The sequence below is a fragment of the Lissotriton helveticus genome, chromosome 9 (assembly GCF_964261635.1).
Source record: "Lissotriton helveticus chromosome 9, aLisHel1.1, whole genome shotgun sequence".
NCBI classification, from domain to species: Eukaryota; Metazoa; Chordata; class Amphibia; order Caudata; family Salamandridae; genus Lissotriton; species Lissotriton helveticus.
In genome coordinates this window covers 30,279,426-30,298,378 of record NC_136070.1, presented here as the reverse complement: position 1 = coordinate 30,298,378, position 18,953 = coordinate 30,279,426, and the positions used below count along the sequence as shown (strand labels likewise).

Genomic DNA, 18,953 nt, shown 5'->3' with positions numbered 1-18,953 from the left:
GAGTCTCCATTGAGCTCTGCTCTATTCAACTCTTTAAAAAGGATTTCTACAGTTTTTTCTCTTCAGAATTTCTTCAGGATCTCTTAAATTTGACTTCAGGATGGCTGACAAGGAGACGAAACCCCTTTTTAAACCCTGTTCGACCTGTGGCAGGAAAAGGTTGTTTGTTGAAGACAAACACAAGGACTGCATCTACTGCTTATACCCAGATCATAAGGCAGAAGACTGCAGGATTTGCCGCACGCTTTCTACCAAGACCCTCCGAGATCGTGCTGGTAGGCTGTTGACCTGGCTGCAGAGGCAAAAGGAAAGGAAGCATGGAGTTTCCAGTGACAGTGAGGAGTCTTCTTCAGCTGTTTCCTCAAAAAGGTCAGTTAAAAGGGGTAGAGGTTCTCCATCTTCCTCTGTGGAACACCCCTCTAAGGCTTCTAAAAAGACCCCCAGAGAGTCTAAGAGCCTAGGTCCAGAAAAATCTCATCACCTGAGTGTACAGGAGAAGGCAGGACCAGCTACGGCTTTTAAGGGTGAGAAGACAGACCCAGCCTTGAAAAAACCCTCTTCACAATCTTCAGAGAGGAGTTCTAAATCCTCTACGACAAAGACGTCGTCGACGGCGATCCTGTCGACGAAGAAAATGAAGCCGGAATTGAAATTGGTCCCGTCGACGAAGATATCGTCGTCGAGGAAAAAAGCGTCAGCCGGAATTGAAATTGGTCCCGTCGACGAAGATATCGTCGTCGAGGAAAAAAGCGTCGACGGAACACTCTTCAACGTCGACGGGAGGTTTGCCGACGACATCGTCGACGAAGGCTTCGTCGACGGGTACAATGACATCGTCGACGAGGAAGACATCACCGTCGATGATGGTGAAGACGACGACGACGATGTCGTCGACGATTTCGACGACGGCAGTCTCGTCGACGAGCGCGACGACGACTTTGACGACGACGACGGCAGGCTCGACTACGGTTTCATCGTCGACGACATCAACCACACCAATCTCGTCGACAAGAGTAGTACCATTGTCGACGGAGCCGTCGACGGTGATTGCTACGGAGAGAAGAGTGACAGTCTCACTTACAAGGATAACGCCAGAGATTAGGTCTCTGGGGAGAGTGACTCCTTTAACTCCAACTTTACTGTTTGAACAGGGGGAGTCAGATGAGGATGGCCAGGACTTTTTTGAATATGCCAATAGTCCATCCCAACTTATGGTCAAGTGTCAGGACACAGATTCAGAGGGGGCATATGACCAAGGCGAAGAAGAGTATCATCAAGGGGCCCACTCGCAGGGATTTACAGAGCAGGAGATGGTTTCAGTACCAACTTCATTCCTGCAGCCTCCATAAGATGTTGCAGGACTACAAATCCAAGGCAGCTGGGCCAGTTCAACGTCCAGCGACACCTACGGATCCTGCCTCTACGGCTATTCCGGTGATACCGGTTCAAGCATCCCCTCAGCCGCGCCCTACAATTCCACAAGCTCCTTCAAGGCCGGCAGATAACCAGGATGAGGAGGAATCCTCGGATGAAGATCAAGAGTCAGACCATAACACTGATGAATATAATGACTACATCATCCCGGACCCGGCATCTCCAGTTGCGGAGCCGGTGGACTCCCCTCCTGCAGACATAGGGGGTTTTCACCAGTTGATGGAGTGGGCAGCAGGAAGATTCAAGTTGGCAATGCCTGCGCAGACAACAGAATGTTTCCTTTATGATTTTAAAGAAACTCACCGGAAAACGACTAGGTCTATACCAATTGTGGACTATTTATGGGAGGAAGACGTTAAGGCGATGAAGAATCCAGCGACGGTGGTCCCTGTGCTACCGCGTCTGGATAAAAAGTACAAAGCACCGGATGACGGACCAGCTGCCTTGACGGGCCACCCTAAACCAGATTCAGTCATTTCGCAGGCGGCACAGAGGAAATCACGAAATCCCTCGGCTCCATTGGCGGCTCCTCCGGATAAGGAAGGACGGAGACTGGATAACGCTGGCAAACGGTTCTCGTCAATGGCTAGCCTTTTAGTGCGAGCTGCCAACACTCTGGCAATATTGGGGAGATACGACCGCCAGCTCTGGTGTGATGTAGCCCCGTTCCTGGAACAGCTTCCTCCGGAATCCACTGCGGAGGCAAAGAAAATCTTGCAGGAAGGGGAGGCAACTTCCATGGAGATAATAGACTGCGCCATGGACATCGCGACAACGGCTTTTCGTACTTTGGCTTGAGCGGCAGTCGTACGTCGCCAGGGGTGGTTGAAGGCTACCTGGTTTCGACCAGAAATACAGAACAAGGTCCTGGATCTTCCGTTCGATGGAGAGGCGTTATTTGGTAAACTAATAGATGGCACTCCCCAGGAGATTGAAAAGGACACGGAGACCGCCAAGTCCTTGGGCACTCTCCAGTACCGCAAGTTCCCCTTTAGGGGTTCAAGAGGCAGAGGAAATAGTTACAGGGGATCTTACCAGCTACAACGCTATTCCTCTAATGGATCAGGTTATCAGCAGAACCGCCAGTCTTACCAACAAAGACAAGGCCAGTCTTCAAATTACTCTAGGCCCTACAACAAGGGCAAACAGGCTCACCGAGGACGGGATACGTCCAAACGCCAATAGCGACCTCCTGGCTCTGCCTACTGTTCCCTCCTCCAGGAAATCATCAGTTGGAGGCAGGGTAACCAAATACCTTCAAAATTGGTCCAAAATTACATCGGACCGTTGGGTTATCAACATCATAAAACGAGGACATACTTTGGAGTTTACGGAAGTCCCACCACCCAGGCCCCCGGCAGCCATTCCGTCAAAATAGCTGCGTCTCCTGAGGCTCGAAGTTCAACAGATGCTCCGGAAGGGAGCAATAGAGCCGGTCCCCACCAATCAAAAGGGACAAGGATTTTATTCCAGGTTTTTCCTGGTGAAAAAGACGCTGGAAACATGGAGCCCCATTTTAGATCTCAGGGAGCTAAAAACCTATCTCATCTCCCTGTCCTTCCGGATGGTATCCCTTCAGGACATATTACGAATGATCAGCCCGGGGGATTTTATGGCCATGCTCGATCTGGAGGATGCGTACTTTCATGTCCCGATCCACCCAGCACACAGAAGGTTTCTACGATTCACAGTAGCCAAGAGCCACTTTCAATTCAGGGTTCTACCCTTTGGTCTTCGCTCTGCGCCAAGAATTTTCACAAAGGTGCTGGCGCCGGTGGCAGCATTTCTGCGAAGAAACCATTACCAAGTTTTCCCCTACCTGGACGACTGGTTACTGAAGGCCCCGTCCATAGGAGCGGCGCAGGACGCTGTTCGGGCTTGCACCAATTTGTTTCAGAATCTGGGGCTCACTCTGAACAGAGAAAAGTCCTCCCTGGTTCCCTCCAGAAGGGCTCGGTTCCTAGGGGCTGTTTTGGATTCAAAGCTCTCAAAAGCTTTTCCGACCCGGGAAAGGAAGGAGAAACTGGAAAGACTAGCTCGAAACTTTCAAGGAAAAAGGTGTCTTTCAGTACGCCACTACAAATCTCTGCTGGGGGTAATGTCATCTTGTATTCCCCTAATTCCTCACTGCAGGCTCCGGATGCGTCCTCTGCAGGAACAGCTAGACCTCAAATGGAAGCAAGTTCATGGATCCTTCGAGGACAAAGTGACCGTCACTCCAAGGATGAAAGAAGCAGCATTATGGTGGACACATCAAAACAACTTGTCCCAAGGTCTATCCTTCGCAAACGTTCCATCTCCTCAAATGGTAACGACGGATGCATCATTGGAGGGTTGGGGAGCAGTAATGCAAGATCTGCATGTCAGTGGCCATCGGTCTCCTCGCGAGCAGAAGCTCCATATCAACCTTTTGTCGCTAAGAGCGATCAGGCTAGCTCTGCAAGCATTCCTTCCGCGACTTCAAGGTTCACGAGTGCTGATCAGGACGGACAACACCACGGCCATGCATTATGTGAACAAAGAGGGAGGAACCAGATCTCTTCTGTTATCGCAGGAAGCGCAAAAGGTCTGGGAATGGGCAATTCATCACGAAATCTCACTGAAAGCAGAGCACTTACCAGGAGTGCTGAACGAAGACGCAGACAAGCTGAGCAGGTCATCTTCAGTAAGCCACAAGTGGGAGTTAAACCAGCAGGTTCTGGAACAGCTCTTCAGCAAATGGGGCAGACCGGAAGTAGATCTCTTTGCCACACCGACCAACAAGAAATGCCGGTCTTACGCCAGCAGATGTCACCACCTGGTCGAGGACATTTGTTTACGCTTTTCCTCCCATTCCCCTGATTCCGCGCCTCATCGGGAAGATGAAAATCGAGCCATGCAAGATGATCTTGGTAGCCCCGGCTTGGCCGAGACAATTCTGGTACACAGAACTCCATCTGATGTCGCTAGTTCCTCCGTTGCCGCTGGAGGATATTCCGGATCTTTTCACAATGTCCGAAGGACAAGTTTGGCATCCAGATCCACAGTCGTTACACCTGACAGCATGGCTCCTGAGCAGCGAGGGTTCATGAATCTTCCCCTTTCCAGTGAGATCAGACGTTCTCTCCCAGGCAAGAGCCCCTTCTACAAACAAAACTTACAGATTGAAATGGAAAAGGTTTTGTGTTTGGTGTAGGAAGGAAAAGATAGACCCTTTTACTTCAAAGCCTCATCAACTTCTGCCTTATCTGTTGTCACTGGCTAAATCAAATCTGGCCCATTCATCAATTAAAGTTCATTTAGCGGCCATTTCGAGGTACAGGAGGTCTGGATCTGGACCTTCATTATGGTCGTCCAGGATAGTCAAGCAATTTCTTAAAGGCTTGTTCAGAATCTACCCACCAGTGAGGCCTCCGCCACCGACTTGCCATTTAAATGTAGTCCTTTCTCAGCTCATGAAGCTCCATTTGAGCCGATTCATCGTTCTGACTTGAAATACCTATCTTGGAAGTTGGCTCTCCTCTTGGCCCTCACTTCAGCTAGGAGAGTTGGAGAGTTACAGGCCCTCACCACCCAGGAGCCATTCCTACAATTCAAGAGAAACACTGTAATCTTGAGAATGAACCCGAAATTCATTCCCAAAGTACCATCGGACTTTCACTTAAACGAGCCGGTGATTCTGAAAACGTTTTTTCCTAACCCAGTTACTCCGGCGGAGAACACACTTCACACTCTGGATGTGCAACGGTGCTTAAAATTCTACTTGGATCACACGAAGGGGTTTAGGAGATCTTCACAGTTGTTGGTTGCCTTTGGTGGTCCAGGCAAGGGTCTTCCACTGTCTAAACAGGGGATCGCAAGATGGATCACAGGTGCCATTCTTCATTGCCACACTGCAGCAGGGAAACCTCTGGCTGGCAGGATTCGTGCTCATTCGACAAGATCGGTGGCATCTTCAACAGCCCTCTTTGCGGGGGTGCAAATTAAAGACATTTGCAGGGCTGCTACCTGGAGCAGCGTGCACACCTTTACTAAGCATTACTGCTTGGAGTCTTTACAGCAAGACGATGCGGCTGTGGGCCAGGCTGTCCTAAGGAACCTCTTCCAGTGATTGGTGAGCTTTCCCTTCTATCCCACCTTCCGTTGATTGCACAGTTGTATTTCTTATATCGTATTGACTGTTGCAATGTATTATTATACAAAATGTATTTGTGGTGTCTAACTGCTTGCTATTCTGATACAAAAGCATGGGAATCTATGAAAGTTCCAATACTGGGGCAAGAAAACAAGTTACTTACCTGTAACTTTGGTTCCCCAGTATTGGTAACTTTTATAGATTCCCATGCGCCCACCCACCTCCCCAAGGAAAGCTCAGCCTTTAGCAGATATGGTGTCGGATATACAACGGCTACGAAAATCTGAGGCTCTGAGGTTCCTTCTGGCGGGTTCTAAGGGGTGAGGCACATCTGATTGGCTGACGCCGAGAGTTTGGTCTCTTTTACAAAAAGTGGGTGATATGCTGCAAAAGGGAATGAGGCCTAGGCCTTTTTCTTTCTCTTTTGTACCTACTGCTATGATATTTTTGTCACCTAGACTCCCATTCCGACGACGGGGAATGATACAAAAGCATGGGAATCTATGAAAGTTACCAATACTGGGGAACCAAAGTTACAGGTAAGTAACTTGTTTTCTTATGGTCACTCGTGGCCATGAGAAACTGACAGTACGCCTCATCTGCGACACTGGAGACTTTGACACAATATGGAAACCACAGTTGGAATATCTTTCGAAAAGGCTTCCAGTCCAGAGCATTGCCATTGAGATTAAAGGCACTGAATCTGTGTTGAACCAGAAAGTGGGGGAATGATTTATAACAGCATACTGAACATTTGTTTATCTGTCCTTTTGCCTACTACTTCTGGGCCGTTAATAGACTACCTGATCTTAGATCAAGCGTGATAACTGAACATTATTGCATTTTCATATAAGTTCCACGTGTTGTGAAATAAAGATGTGCCCTACGGACTGTCCTGGGGGGATGAAATGAGGGAGAGACAATGGAAAGATTTGGTTTGTACACAGGATAGTGATAACCATTGGAACTTGTGAGAGAGGAGTATGGGTATGTACATGTTACACTCCTTCAAAAAGAGACTCACACCCTTCGCTGCCAAATGTTTGGGACTTCTAGCATTAAAATCATTATCTTTCAAAAGAAATGTGGGATTCCGTTGACAGTCGAGCATGTTCCTGGAGTGGGCAATGCCTTGGAGAATGCCCAAAGCACAATTTCAAAGAATGGCATGAGTGGGAACAATATCAGATCTTCAGGTGCTTGTAAAAGCCAAATTTGGACCTGTTTGTGACAAGTCACAACAGGAAATGCTGTAGCTATGCCTGCTGGCATGCTCTACAGGGACCTTGGAGAAATAAAATTCCTATAAGCTGGTCAGTGACCTTCACTTACGAACCTGCATATCTATGACGATGGTCATTTTAAGAACGAATCCACGTTTTAATACATAAAATACCTTCAGATTTTTATTGAAATTAGCCTGTTATCCTACAACGTGTCTTGAAATAACCACAGCACTACAGCAGAAAAGGTGCTCCATGCACTGGATGTTAGATGATGTCTGAAAATTCATGTATGTGCTACAGGCAGAATCAGAAGATCAGATCAGGCACTTACAGTTTACCCTGTCCTTAGAAAAGGACAGTCTATCTCGAAACTAAGCATGGCTCACAAGGTGTCTGCCGCCCTTATATTCTGTCACAGTAAAGCTGGCCACCCTGGTAAGCAAGAGTGTCAGCGCACTCAACAAGAAGTGTGTTAACATCAACAGCTTAGTTTGCTTGGCTAGCAGTGAACATTTGCTTTGCAGCAATCTGGAATAACAGGCACACGTTTACTCAACATTACTGTTTGTAGTTAATAGCACGAAAAGATGTTGCAGTTGGACAAGCAGTTCTGCTTCATCTTTTTCAATAAGGTGAACCTTCTTTTAATTACCTAACCACCATCTGCCTGCATTGTACTATTTATTTTAACTGCTTGCTATTCTGAGTCAAGTGGGTGGATCTATGAAAGATCCAATTCTGTAGAAGAAAAATGTCATTTAAGTTCTCCAGAATTGGTATCTTTCATCGATACATTTGTGACCCACCCTTCTCCCCATCAGAGGCTCACCCAACTTTACTATTTCTTCACACAAATGCTAATTGAAATCTGAAGGATGGTGGCTTTTCAGAGTGTTTTCAGGCGGATTGTCTCTGATTGTTTGAAGTTTGGTTATTTTTAAGTGTTTTTAGGCTACTAAACAGTTGTTGTATTAACCTTAGGATTACGTTAACATAGAATTGCTATTTGGATGCTACTGCGAGACTCCTAGCTCGATGAGGGTGATGATTCAAACTTGTGAATCTACGAACGATACAGATTCTGAAAAACTGCAGTTACAGGTGACTGTTTTTCTTATGGACACTCATGAACGCCAGGTATTTTCCATTCTCTCATTTTTTGGGTTAAGGGTCCTGTAAGACTATGATGGAGTCCATGAGCTAGGTAATGGAGTGCTATGGTCAGCAACATTGTGCTAATGACACAGGGCTTTCTATGTTAAGTCATTGCATTGCAACAGAGTTAGACCTAGTAGATGTGTCATTCTTGCAAATGATGAAGACAGCTTTTTATCATGCAGCGGGCAGAAAATGTTCTCTGCTGTAACCTGTTTTTTGTTTGTTTTAGAGGTGTCATTCCCTTATCTGGAGGGTCCCTTACAGTCAGCAAACTTCCTGGTCAAGAAAATTACCCAGCCATATATGCCAACGGTGTCCTTTCCCAGCCACTGAGCAGATGGTCTTCATCGTTCGCAGTCTCTAGTAGGTAGACGGGCATCATTGTTTTTCTATTAGTACCATTACACTAAGCCTGCCTTCGTTTCCACTCGTTTATTTACAGAATGAATGTTGATTTCAGTAGTTGAATTTCATGAAAAATTAAGTGATATTCATGTAAGAAGCACACATTCATCATAATAAACACATCTTTTAAACCATTGTCTTTATCAATACCTTTTTAAGGTACCTCAAATCCCAATGCCCAATTCATGGTGGAATTTACTGTGCAGCACTATTCCTGTAATATGACTTCACATATAGTTAATTCAATTCACAAAGGTACAGGTGCTGATATACATATACACCTGTCCTTTCTCTTATGTGCAAAGTTCTCTAGTATTGCATCTATCGTGGATTCATGAGCTTAAATCATTCCCTGTCATCATTGTTGTACACAATAGCCGTGTCGAACAAATATCAGGCATAGAGAGCTTAACAAACAAAATCACTTCAGTAGCACATCCCCATCATTGAAAATTACCCAAAATGCAATGATTCTACTGTCCTTAACTAGCTAGTGACAAGCTACAAAGCCTTTACTTCAGCTTGCCAAACGGGCACTAGCCTGGTAGGGTTAACAATCAGTCTGCCACTGAGAAAAGTGTAATTAAGATTTCCCCAGTATTGGAACTTTCATAGATTCCCATGCTTTTGTATCATTCTCCGTCCTCGGAATGGGAGTCTCGGTAACAAAATAACATAGCAGTAAGTACAAAAGAGAAAGAAAAAGGCCTAGGCCTCATTCCCTTTTGTAGTATATCCGCCTCTTTTTGTAAAAAAGACCAAACTTAGGCATCAGCCAATCAGAAGAGCCTCACCCCTTAGAACCCTCCTGAAAGAACCTCAGATTTTCTACCGCACGTTGTGCTTAGGGAGTCTCCTTTGAGCTCTGCTCAATCTCTACTCTTTCAGAAGTTTTTCGTCAGGTATTCTCTTCAAAATTGTTAGCTGTCCCTTCCAGGATGTCTGATAAGGAAAAGAAGACCCTTTTCAAGCCATGTTCCACCTATGGCAAGAAAAGAGTATTTGTTGAGGATAAGCATAAAGATTGCACCGACTGCCTCTATCCTGATCATAAGGCTGCGGGCTGCAAGATCTGCCGCACCTTTTCAACCAAGACCCTCCGGGATCGTGAGGGTAGACTTCTTACATGGCTCCAGAAGTTGAAGGCCAGAAAAGATACAGTCTCCGGGAAACAACCTTTACAACGCAACTTTTACAACGCACTACCATTACAACGAAACTTACAACGCAAAAACTTTTACAACGCATACCATTACAACGCATGTTTTTACAACGCAAGTACCTTTACAATGCATACCATTACAACGTAAGTATTGGTAAGTATATAATTAAATTTAAAATTATATATGTTTGGGTAAAGGGGTATTTTTAGGGTTCAGGGTCAGTTTTCAGTTTTTGGGTAAAGGGGTATTTTTAGGGTTCAGGGTCAGTTTTCAGTTTTTGGGTAAAGGGGTATTTTTAGGGTTCAGGGTCAGTTTTCAGTTTTTGGGTAAAGGGGTATTTTTAGGGTTTAGGGTCAGTTTTCAGTTTTTGGGTAAAGGGGTATTTTTAGGGTTCAGGGTCAGTTTTCAGTTTTTGGGTAAAGGGGTATTTTTAGGGTTCAGGGTCAGTTTTCAGTTTTTGGGTAAAGGGGTTTTTTTAGGGTTCAGGGTCAGTTTTCAGTTTTTGGGTAAAGGGGTATTTTTAGGGTTCAGGGTCAGTTTTCAGTTTTTGGGTAAAGGGGTTTTTTTTAGGGTTCAGTGTCAGTTTTCAGTTTTTGGGGTACAGGGGTATTTTTAGGGTTTATGGACAGTTTTGGGTTTTTGGGGTACAGGGGTATTTTTAGGGTTCAGGGTCATTTTGGGGTACAGGGTAAAAAAAAAATTTAATTTAATTAAATTATATTAATTTCAATTAATTTAAAGTAAAAAAAATAATATATACTTACCAATACTTACGTTGTAATGGTATGCGTTGTAAAGGTACTTGCGTTGTAAAAACATGCGTTGTAATGGTATGCGTTGTAAACGTTTTTGCGTTGTAAAAAATTTGTTGTAATGGTATGCGTTGTAAAAGTATGCGTTGTAACGTCATACATCCCAGTCTCCAGTGACAGTGAGGACTCTTCATCAGCGTCATCAACTAGAAGGTCAGTCAAAAGGGGTAGGAGTTCCCCATCTCCTTCTGTGGAGCATCCTTCTAAGGCCTCAAAAAAGACCCCCAGTGAGTCTGAGAGCCAAGGTCCAGTCGAATCTCCTCACCATGGTGTAAAGGAGAGGGTAGGACCATCTATTTCTTCTTCGGGTACGAAGACTGATCCAGGCTTCAAAAAACCCTCTTCTCAGTCTTCTGGAAAGTCTGACAGAAGTTCCACGTCGTCGACCATGAAGAAGTCGTCGACGAAGGCTCCGTCGACGAAGGAATTGAAGCCTAAGCTTAAAATGGTACTGTCCACTGGCTCGTCCACGGGACCATCGACGTCGAGGGAGTCGTCGACGGCAGTATTAGCGTCGACGACTAAGATTTCGACGACGGCAGCGATGTCGGCGAAGATGTTGACAGCGACGTCGACGAGTATGGCGACGTCGACGAGGATGTCGACAGCGACGACGAAGTGTTCGTCGACGGTGGTGACGACAACGGTGTCGTCGAGGGCTTCGACGACAACAACATTGACGACGACGACGGCAGGAGCGTCGACGGCATCGACGACGCCCATCTCGTCGTCGAGTGTTCTTTCGTCGACGAAGCGGATGATGGCAGTATTATCAGCTCCAGTCGACGATTTTATCGTCGGAGAAAAGGACTACGATTTCTATGACCAGGATTACACCGGACATGACATCTCCTAGCTCTACTTTTGGAGGAGGATGCAGTGAATCAGAGGATGACGATCAGGACTCATATGGCTATACAAACAGTCCATCCCAGCTTCTGGTTAAATGCCAAGAAACGGATTCTGACGGAGAGTACAACCAGGAATGTGGTTATCATCATCATTCTGCCCAGCCACAACAGTACTCGAGACAAGACATGGTGTCTGTACCATCATCTTTCTTGCAGGACTTCACAATATGCTGCAGGATTACAAGTCTAGATGTTCGCAACCTGCTACTGTTCCAATTGCGCAAGCCATGCATGTCCCTGAGGCTCCAGCAATGGCTGCTCCCGAATGGCCGGCCCAGGTGTCATCTCAGCCATAGACACCGGTTAGACACTTTCGGTCTCTGGGCCTATCCATCAACATCAGCAAGTCCCAATTAATACCATCACAGAGACGGGCTTTCCTGGGAGCAACTTTAGACAGTGATGCGTAATCAAGAGAGAGAGGTAGGACCAGAAAGCTAGTCCATGTCCCCGGTTAATATATGATTAAATCAAAAAGAGACTAGCTCAAGTTACTTTTAGGGGAGGGGGAAGACTCTGGTATGTTTTGTCACGGAGTGTGAACACCCAGCAGGTGTGTTCAAAAAGCCCTCACCCACCAACCTAGGCAACTGGCTTTCTTCAGGACCTAAAATAAGTGAGTGCAAATTACCTAGTGGGGGTGTAGGGGAGACTATGTGTCTACACGCCCTAAAGTGTATCTACGTGTGAGAGGGGGATTCCCTTCTCAAGACCACGCAAGTTATTTGCTCAGTCTGACCTCAAGGTTGGGAGGTGGCAAAGGCTTGACCAGTACTTCTGGGTTGAGCCTGCTCTGGACCTGTAGTGCCTCCTTCGCATACCGGTAGGTAATTTGCACTCACTTATTTTAGGTCCTGAAGAAAGCCAGTCTAGTCATAAGGCACTGGCTGAAACATGTTGACCCATTGGATGTGAGAGGTCGTAACTCGCCCCTTACATCCCCTTGCCTTATTTTTAACCGCTGACGGAGGCCCAGGTATTAAAGTCTAATTTTACCTTCGGGTACTGGGACCACCGTTCAGCCGTTTTAACATCACTTCCTTAACTATCTTCACCGCACACTCAGTAAAATACCAGCTCCGCTGTAGTCAGGCGTTGAAGCACACCCGGGGCACGCTAGGTGCCACTGGGTGGGCCCGATGATGAAGCATGCCACCAACTAGGTTGGTGGGTGAGGGCTTTTTGAACACACCTGCTGGGTGTTCACACTCCGTGACAAAACATACCAGAGTCTTCCCCCTCCCCTAAAAGTAACTTGAGCTAGTCTCTTTTTGATTTAATCATCAATCAGCAACTTTAGACACCCAGCTACTCCAATCCTTTGTCTCGGACGAAAGACAAGATACAGAATATGGCCCGGTCTCTGCTTTCAAAACAGTCAGTTTCAGTCCGACTGTTCAAGTCTTTTCTGGGGATGGTGTCGTCGTGCATTCCGCTAATACCAAATTGCCGACTCAGAATGAGGCCTCTTCAGGAGGAGCTCAGCCTACAATGGCTACAGATCTCTGGCACCTTCGAGGATCTCATCCAGATTACACCTCGCATGCGGGATGCCCTCCGCTGGTGGACACAAAGATCAAATCTACGACAGGGTTGTGCATTCCTTCAGGATACGCGAAACTTTACACTCATCACAGATGCATCCCTCGGAGGCTGGGGAGCTCATCTTTAGGGCCTGACAATCAGCGGCAAGTGGAGCCCTCAGCAAAGGTGTTGGTACATCAACCTGTTAGAACTGAGAGCCATCTTCCTTGCGCTCAAAGCGTTTCGTGCAATCATCCAGGGGGCCAATGTGTTGGTGCGCACAGACAACACTACAAGTATGCACTATGTCAACAAACAAGGAGGGACAAGATCAGCTCTCTTGTCGCAGGAAGCCCAGGAGCTGTGGACATGGTCAATACGGCACAAGATCAATCTCCAGGCAGTTCATATTCCTGGAACGGAGAATGTACTGGCAGACACGCTCAGCAGGTCAACAGTGTCCACTCACGAGTGGGAACTTCATCAGCAGACTGTGGATCGGATCTTACATCTATGGGGTCATCCAGACCTAGACCTCTTTGCAACCAAGTCCAACAGCAAATGCCGATTCTTTGCAAGTTGGCATCCTGTAGGAAGGTAGATCCCTGACTATGGTTGCCCCAACTTTTTGCCTGGTGTTTTGCTGGTTTTCTGACTTAGTTGACCTGGGACCCTGCTATTCAGGGCCCCAGGCCTACTGCTCTCTCTGTAAAATGGATTCCATGTACATTAGGTACATATCTAAATTGGATACTGAGTCACCTTATCAGTCCCTGTACAGTGTACCTTAGGTACCCAGGGCATAGGTGTACCCAGGGCCTACCAGGGGCTGCAGCATGTATTATGCCACCCCTGGCTGGCCATCCAAAACTGACACAACTGGCTGCACGACAGCTGGGGCAAGGTGGTGTACTCACCCTTTCTTTTAGATATAAAATACCTATATCTAACCCTAAAATGGACACACAGATCTCCTATCAGTCACTCCTATGGCAGGCCTTAACAATCCTGAAGGCAGAGTGCTTGGAATCGTGTGAGATGGTGCTCTGGCATGAGCTGAGCCTGTCTGCGGCTTTCGGGATCTATCCCTTAGCCGTTTCCATGATATCGCATACCATATACTCTTAAGTGCATTATAATCCTCGCGGTTATATGCCAACTCTGGTATCGCTTTATCAAAACATGTCGAGTAAGGTGTCATACGAATTGGAATACTAACCCCTCGCCAATTCTGGCGACTGGGTTAGCATTCCACCCTTCTAGAGGGACACGACATGCATGTAGCCTGTAACCCCGGTTAAAGTCAAACAGAGCCTCAGCTCCACAAAATGGATGCTGCCACCGAGACACAAGTCTGCCCTCCTGCTGCTGGGAGTCCTCCCAGAGCAGAAGATAAGGACAAAGGGTTTCCTGCCAGGGGTGGTGCCAGCACCGTCCCAGACAGGATTTTGTGTATTGTAGGTAGGCAGGGCTACAGAGGAAGGTGACTGCATGTGGCACCCCGGTGCTCACTGTGCATAGGCTGGCTTGAACCAGTTCCAGGGACACTCCAGACCCTGTGCTGGGGAAAAGCCCGCCAAGGAACCACCCCCCTCCTGGTCCCACCCATAGGGCAGGACCTAGTCGCGTGCCAGCCCCCTTTTCCCAGATAAAGGTAGAGACTGGCCCCCTTCCAAATCAGATCATCTTTGAATCCTGAAACTACTTTCTACGAAAGGAACTCAAGACTTCTTCCTAAGATTTCTCCCTTGTGGCTAAGGAGTAGTCACCCTGCATCCGCAGGCACCATCGCAAGAACACTGCGGTCTGCTGCAAGTCCTTCCTCCGGAATCCGACTGCCCAGCTCGACGAGAACCGGCTTCCCTGGCACCTCTGACCTCTACCCACCTCTACAGCCCAGCTGAGAACCGTGGGTGCGACGAGACCTCGAGGGACCGGCCATCTGCAAGACTGCACGACTTCTGCACAGCAAGCCCGCCGAGTAAATTCCTGGTGAGTGCTTTGGGGTCCGAGAAGCCCCGACCCTGAGCAGCTCCAGCACCGAAGTGCAGCCTCCCAGCATCTCCACGATCTGCGTGGGGCCCTTCTGCTTTTTGCTGCTCACCGCGTTGTTTGGCTACTAGCCCGCTGGCTTGTGGCCTTCTGAACGACGTCCGACAACATTTCTGCTGCTGGTCTGGTTGCTCCAGACTGGCCCTTGCTCCCTTCCAAAAGAGGAGCACCCAGGACCCTCCTGGTCCACTCAAGACGCCATTTTGGGTCCACCGCGTGGGCTTGAATTAGCCAAGGCTTGTTGCCCAATCCTGGGTAACTTCGACGCCGACAGCTTCATCCATCGTGGGACAGCTCGCCTCTCCATCCTGGTCGCCGACAACGCCTTCTGGTCCGTGAGATCTGCAGAGCCAGCGTCGCCCACTCACCTAGTCGAGGTGACTGCCATCCGGTGCCCTCCTGGTGCCCACTGACTACTGGCTAGTAGTCACGAACTTGGTCCCCTCTGCTTTCAGGTGTCATCCATCTTCGATCCAGGCTTGGATCACTCGAACAATCTTCACTGGTCGCCTGCCAGCAACTCCTTTCTTCCAGGCTCCTGGTCCGGCAACGAGGATTCCCGACGTCTTTTGAGACCTATGCAGCTGCAGCCCCTGGGCTAGGTAACTTCGGCACTTCGGTGTCCCAGCATAGCCTCACTATCCAAGGGTCAGGATCCACTGTCGTTTTCTCCCTACCAGGTCGGGTTCGCCCGTGAACACTAACTTTAACCTTACTAGCTTCCATAGACTTTGTCCCGCATCCCGCGTGAGAGTGCACACTCTGCACCCGAGTCCCCTAGGCCTCCTAGAAGTAATCTAACGATTCCCTAGTCAAGTCCTAGCGATTCCAAAGCCTATTAGTACTGTACTTACCTGCTAGTAATTTCGCATTCCACTTTTAGAGTATATGGTTTTCCGTGCCCCTCGGGTATTTGTATATACTGTGCTAACTTAAGTATTTTCGTAAGAGTTTTGTTGTGTGCCTAGCACTCTGTCCTCATAAAGAGTACAGGGTTGTTGCGATTCTAATAAATACACTGTTTATTTTCATAACACTTGTGTGGTGTCCTTTCACTGGGTGTTCAAGGGGTAATGTGATGGTAAAACAGCTGGCTTAACACGCCCTCTAGAGTCTTAGCCTTAGACTGCTCGTATCCATGCTACTAGGATAGCTGGTCTATAAGGTTGACTTACAACCAATCATCAATAAGGGTTGTTTGGACTGATACATAGTGATCACTAGAATAGTGAGCACTGCATATCAGGCCAACTTCTCACACATCCCCACAAAGACTCTATGGGAAATGCATTTTCGATCAACTGGTCTCTGATATATGCGTACGCTTTTCCACCAATACCGCTAGTTCCCAGAGTCCTGCGGAAGATGAAGAAGGAACCATGCAGGTTGATTCTCATTGCTCCCAGGTGGCCTCGCCAGTACTGGTTCACCGAGCTACTTCTCCTGTCAGAGTGCAAACCGATTCAGTTGACCCCAATTCCGGACTTGCTCTCCATTCAAGATGGCCGGATTTACCATCCAGATCCAACGTCACTGAGATTAGCGGCCTGGCGCCTGAGTACCGTGAGTTCGCCCATCTGAACATCCCTGCGGACCGCAAGGAAGTTCTAGCCAAGGCAAGAGCACCTGCTACTATAAAGACGTACAGTCTTAAATGGAAACGCTTTTGTGTTTGGTGTCGTTCAGCTGGCATTCATCCTTTTTCAGCTAAACCTGAAGAAATCCTGCCTTTTTTCCTCCATCTAGCGAGATCAGGATTGTCTCATGCAACCCTTAAGGTATTCCTAGCAGCGATTTCGAGATACCGACAAGATGGGACAAATTATCTTTATTCTACGAGAATTATACAACAATTCTTTAAAGGCCTTTTTAGAATGTTCCCTCCGGTACGTCGTCCACCTCCAGCGTGGCATCTCAACGTTGTGCTGGCGCAACTCATGCGCCACCCATTCGAACCTATCCATCGAGCAGATCTGAAATTTCTAAAATGGAAGGTTTCACTGTTATTGGCCCTGACTTCTTCTAGGAGAGTCAGTGATATCCAAGCGTTCACTGTTCAGCATCCTTTCTTACAATTCACTAATGACTCTGTAGTGCTCCGCACTAATCCCAAATTCATTCCTAAGGTTCCTTCGGACTTTCATTTAAACGAACCTGTGATCTTAAAGACATTCTTTCCTAACCCACAAACGCCTTCGGAAAGAGCATTGCATACTCTGGACATTAAGAGATGTCTTAAGTTTTATTTACAAAGAACATCTACATTGCGCAGATCTGATCAACTATTCATCACTTATGGTGTAATTCGTAAAGGACAGGCAGTTTCCAAGCAAATCGCAAGATGGATATCTGCAGCCATTGCCTTTTGCCACGCACAAGCAGGTAGACCTTTACAAGCAGCTCCTAGAGCGCATTCTACGAGGGCAGTGTCTTCCTCTACGGCCTTGTTCGCTGGAGTCCCTCTTTAGCACATCTGCAGAGCGGCAACCTGGGCCAGTCACCATACTTTCACCAAACACTATTGTTTGTATGCAGCCAGCGAGGCCGATGCTTCAGTGGGTCGAGCAGTTCTACGAAATCTTTTCAACTAAGGTGAGCCTCTGTTTCCCACCTCCTATTACTGCTGTCAGACGCTTATTATGTCTCTATATATTGCGTATGCTTTTAATGATATGTTTATTTACATATTGAATTGCTATGTGCTGTTAATGTTGACAAACTAAGCTACCTGTAGCGTCTGACAAGCCCAAATATGTACTGCTATCTACTCTGATTCAGGCATGTGAATCTATGAAAGACACCCCTAATACTGGAGAAGAGCAATAGTTACTTACCTGTAATCTGTGGTTCTCCAGTATTGGTGTCATTCATAGATTCACATGCAACCCGCCCACCTCCCCTCAGATGCTCTCAGGCTACTTTGGTTTACCATCACTCCTTGCGAGAAAATTGACAGCCTGGGCCTCTGGGGAGAACATTCTGGTGGGTGCTGTCGCCTGATTGGCTGTAGTTTGGACTATACAAAATGACTAGGATAGTCATGAGTGTGGAAGTTTTTTCTACTGTAGCTTGGGCTACTTTACTTCCTGGTTGGGAATTTCTGTTTTTTCCAATGTTATTATAGCATGTTATTGCTTTTTTATATACCGTGGGACTCCCACTCCGACGACGAGGAATGATTCAGGCATGTGAATCTATGAAAGACACCAATACTGGAGAACCATAGATTACAGGTAAGTAACTATTGTTCTTACAGGTAAGTAATTTATCCATCTGACTCCTGAAGTCCTAGAGTTAGGTTACCTTAACCTTCCACTGCTCGATGAACATCATTAAAGAAGCCAGACGCCCAACTACTAGAGCTTGCTATGCAGCAAAATGGAAAAGATTTGTCATCTACTACAATAACATTAATCCGCTGGATGCTTCAATCCAGGACATCATTTGCTATTTATTACATTTACAAAGATGTAATCTAGCATATTCATCCATACGATTACATCTAGCAGCACTTGCTTATTTACAAAACCGACACCTCTTGTCCTTATTTAGAGTACCTGCAATTAGAGCCTTTATGGAGGGCCTTAAAAGAATAATTCCTCCTAGACTACCACCCTCTCCGGCGTGGAATTTAAACCTTGTTCTAACCAGGCTCATGGGTCCCCCATTTGAACCGCTACATAAATGTGAACTTCAGTTCCTCACATGGAAAGTAGCTTTCCTTATCGCAATTACCTCTCGTAGAAGTGGAAGTGAGATCCAGGCTTTAACCATACAACAACCATTCTTACAAATACATGGTTATCAGAACAAATCCAAAATTCCATTCCAAAGTCATCTCTACTTTTCATCTTAACCAATCAGTTGAGTTACCGGTGTTTTTTCAAAACCCAGACTCTGTGGCAGAAAGAGCCCTTCACACACTAGACGTCAAAAGAACCCTACTTTATTATATTGACAGAACTAAACCCTTTAGAAAGACAAAATAACTGTTTGTAGCCTTCTCTCCACCTCATAAAGTTAACCCCATCTCCAAAGCTGGGATCGCAAGGTGGATAGTAAAATGCATTCAAATATGCTACCAAAAAGCTAAACGCACATTAACTGTTGCCCCTAGAGCACATTCAACAAGCATATTAGGGGCTTCCATGGCA

The 18,953-nt window shown here is 46.8% G+C and overlaps 1 protein-coding gene across 3 annotated transcripts in view; it reads left to right on the top strand.

Moving 5' to 3' along the window:
• COCH (cochlin) overlaps window positions 1-18,953 on the top strand; it is a 288,645-nt gene that overhangs the window by 93,897 nt on the left and 175,795 nt on the right. For all 3 annotated transcript variants that reach the window (XM_078659413.1, XM_078659414.1, XM_078659412.1), the window contains exon 5: window positions 8,162-8,295. In XM_078659413.1, coding sequence (XP_078515539.1) covers window positions 8,162-8,295 — 134 coding nt within the window. The remainder of the gene's footprint in view (window positions 1-8,161; window positions 8,296-18,953) is intronic.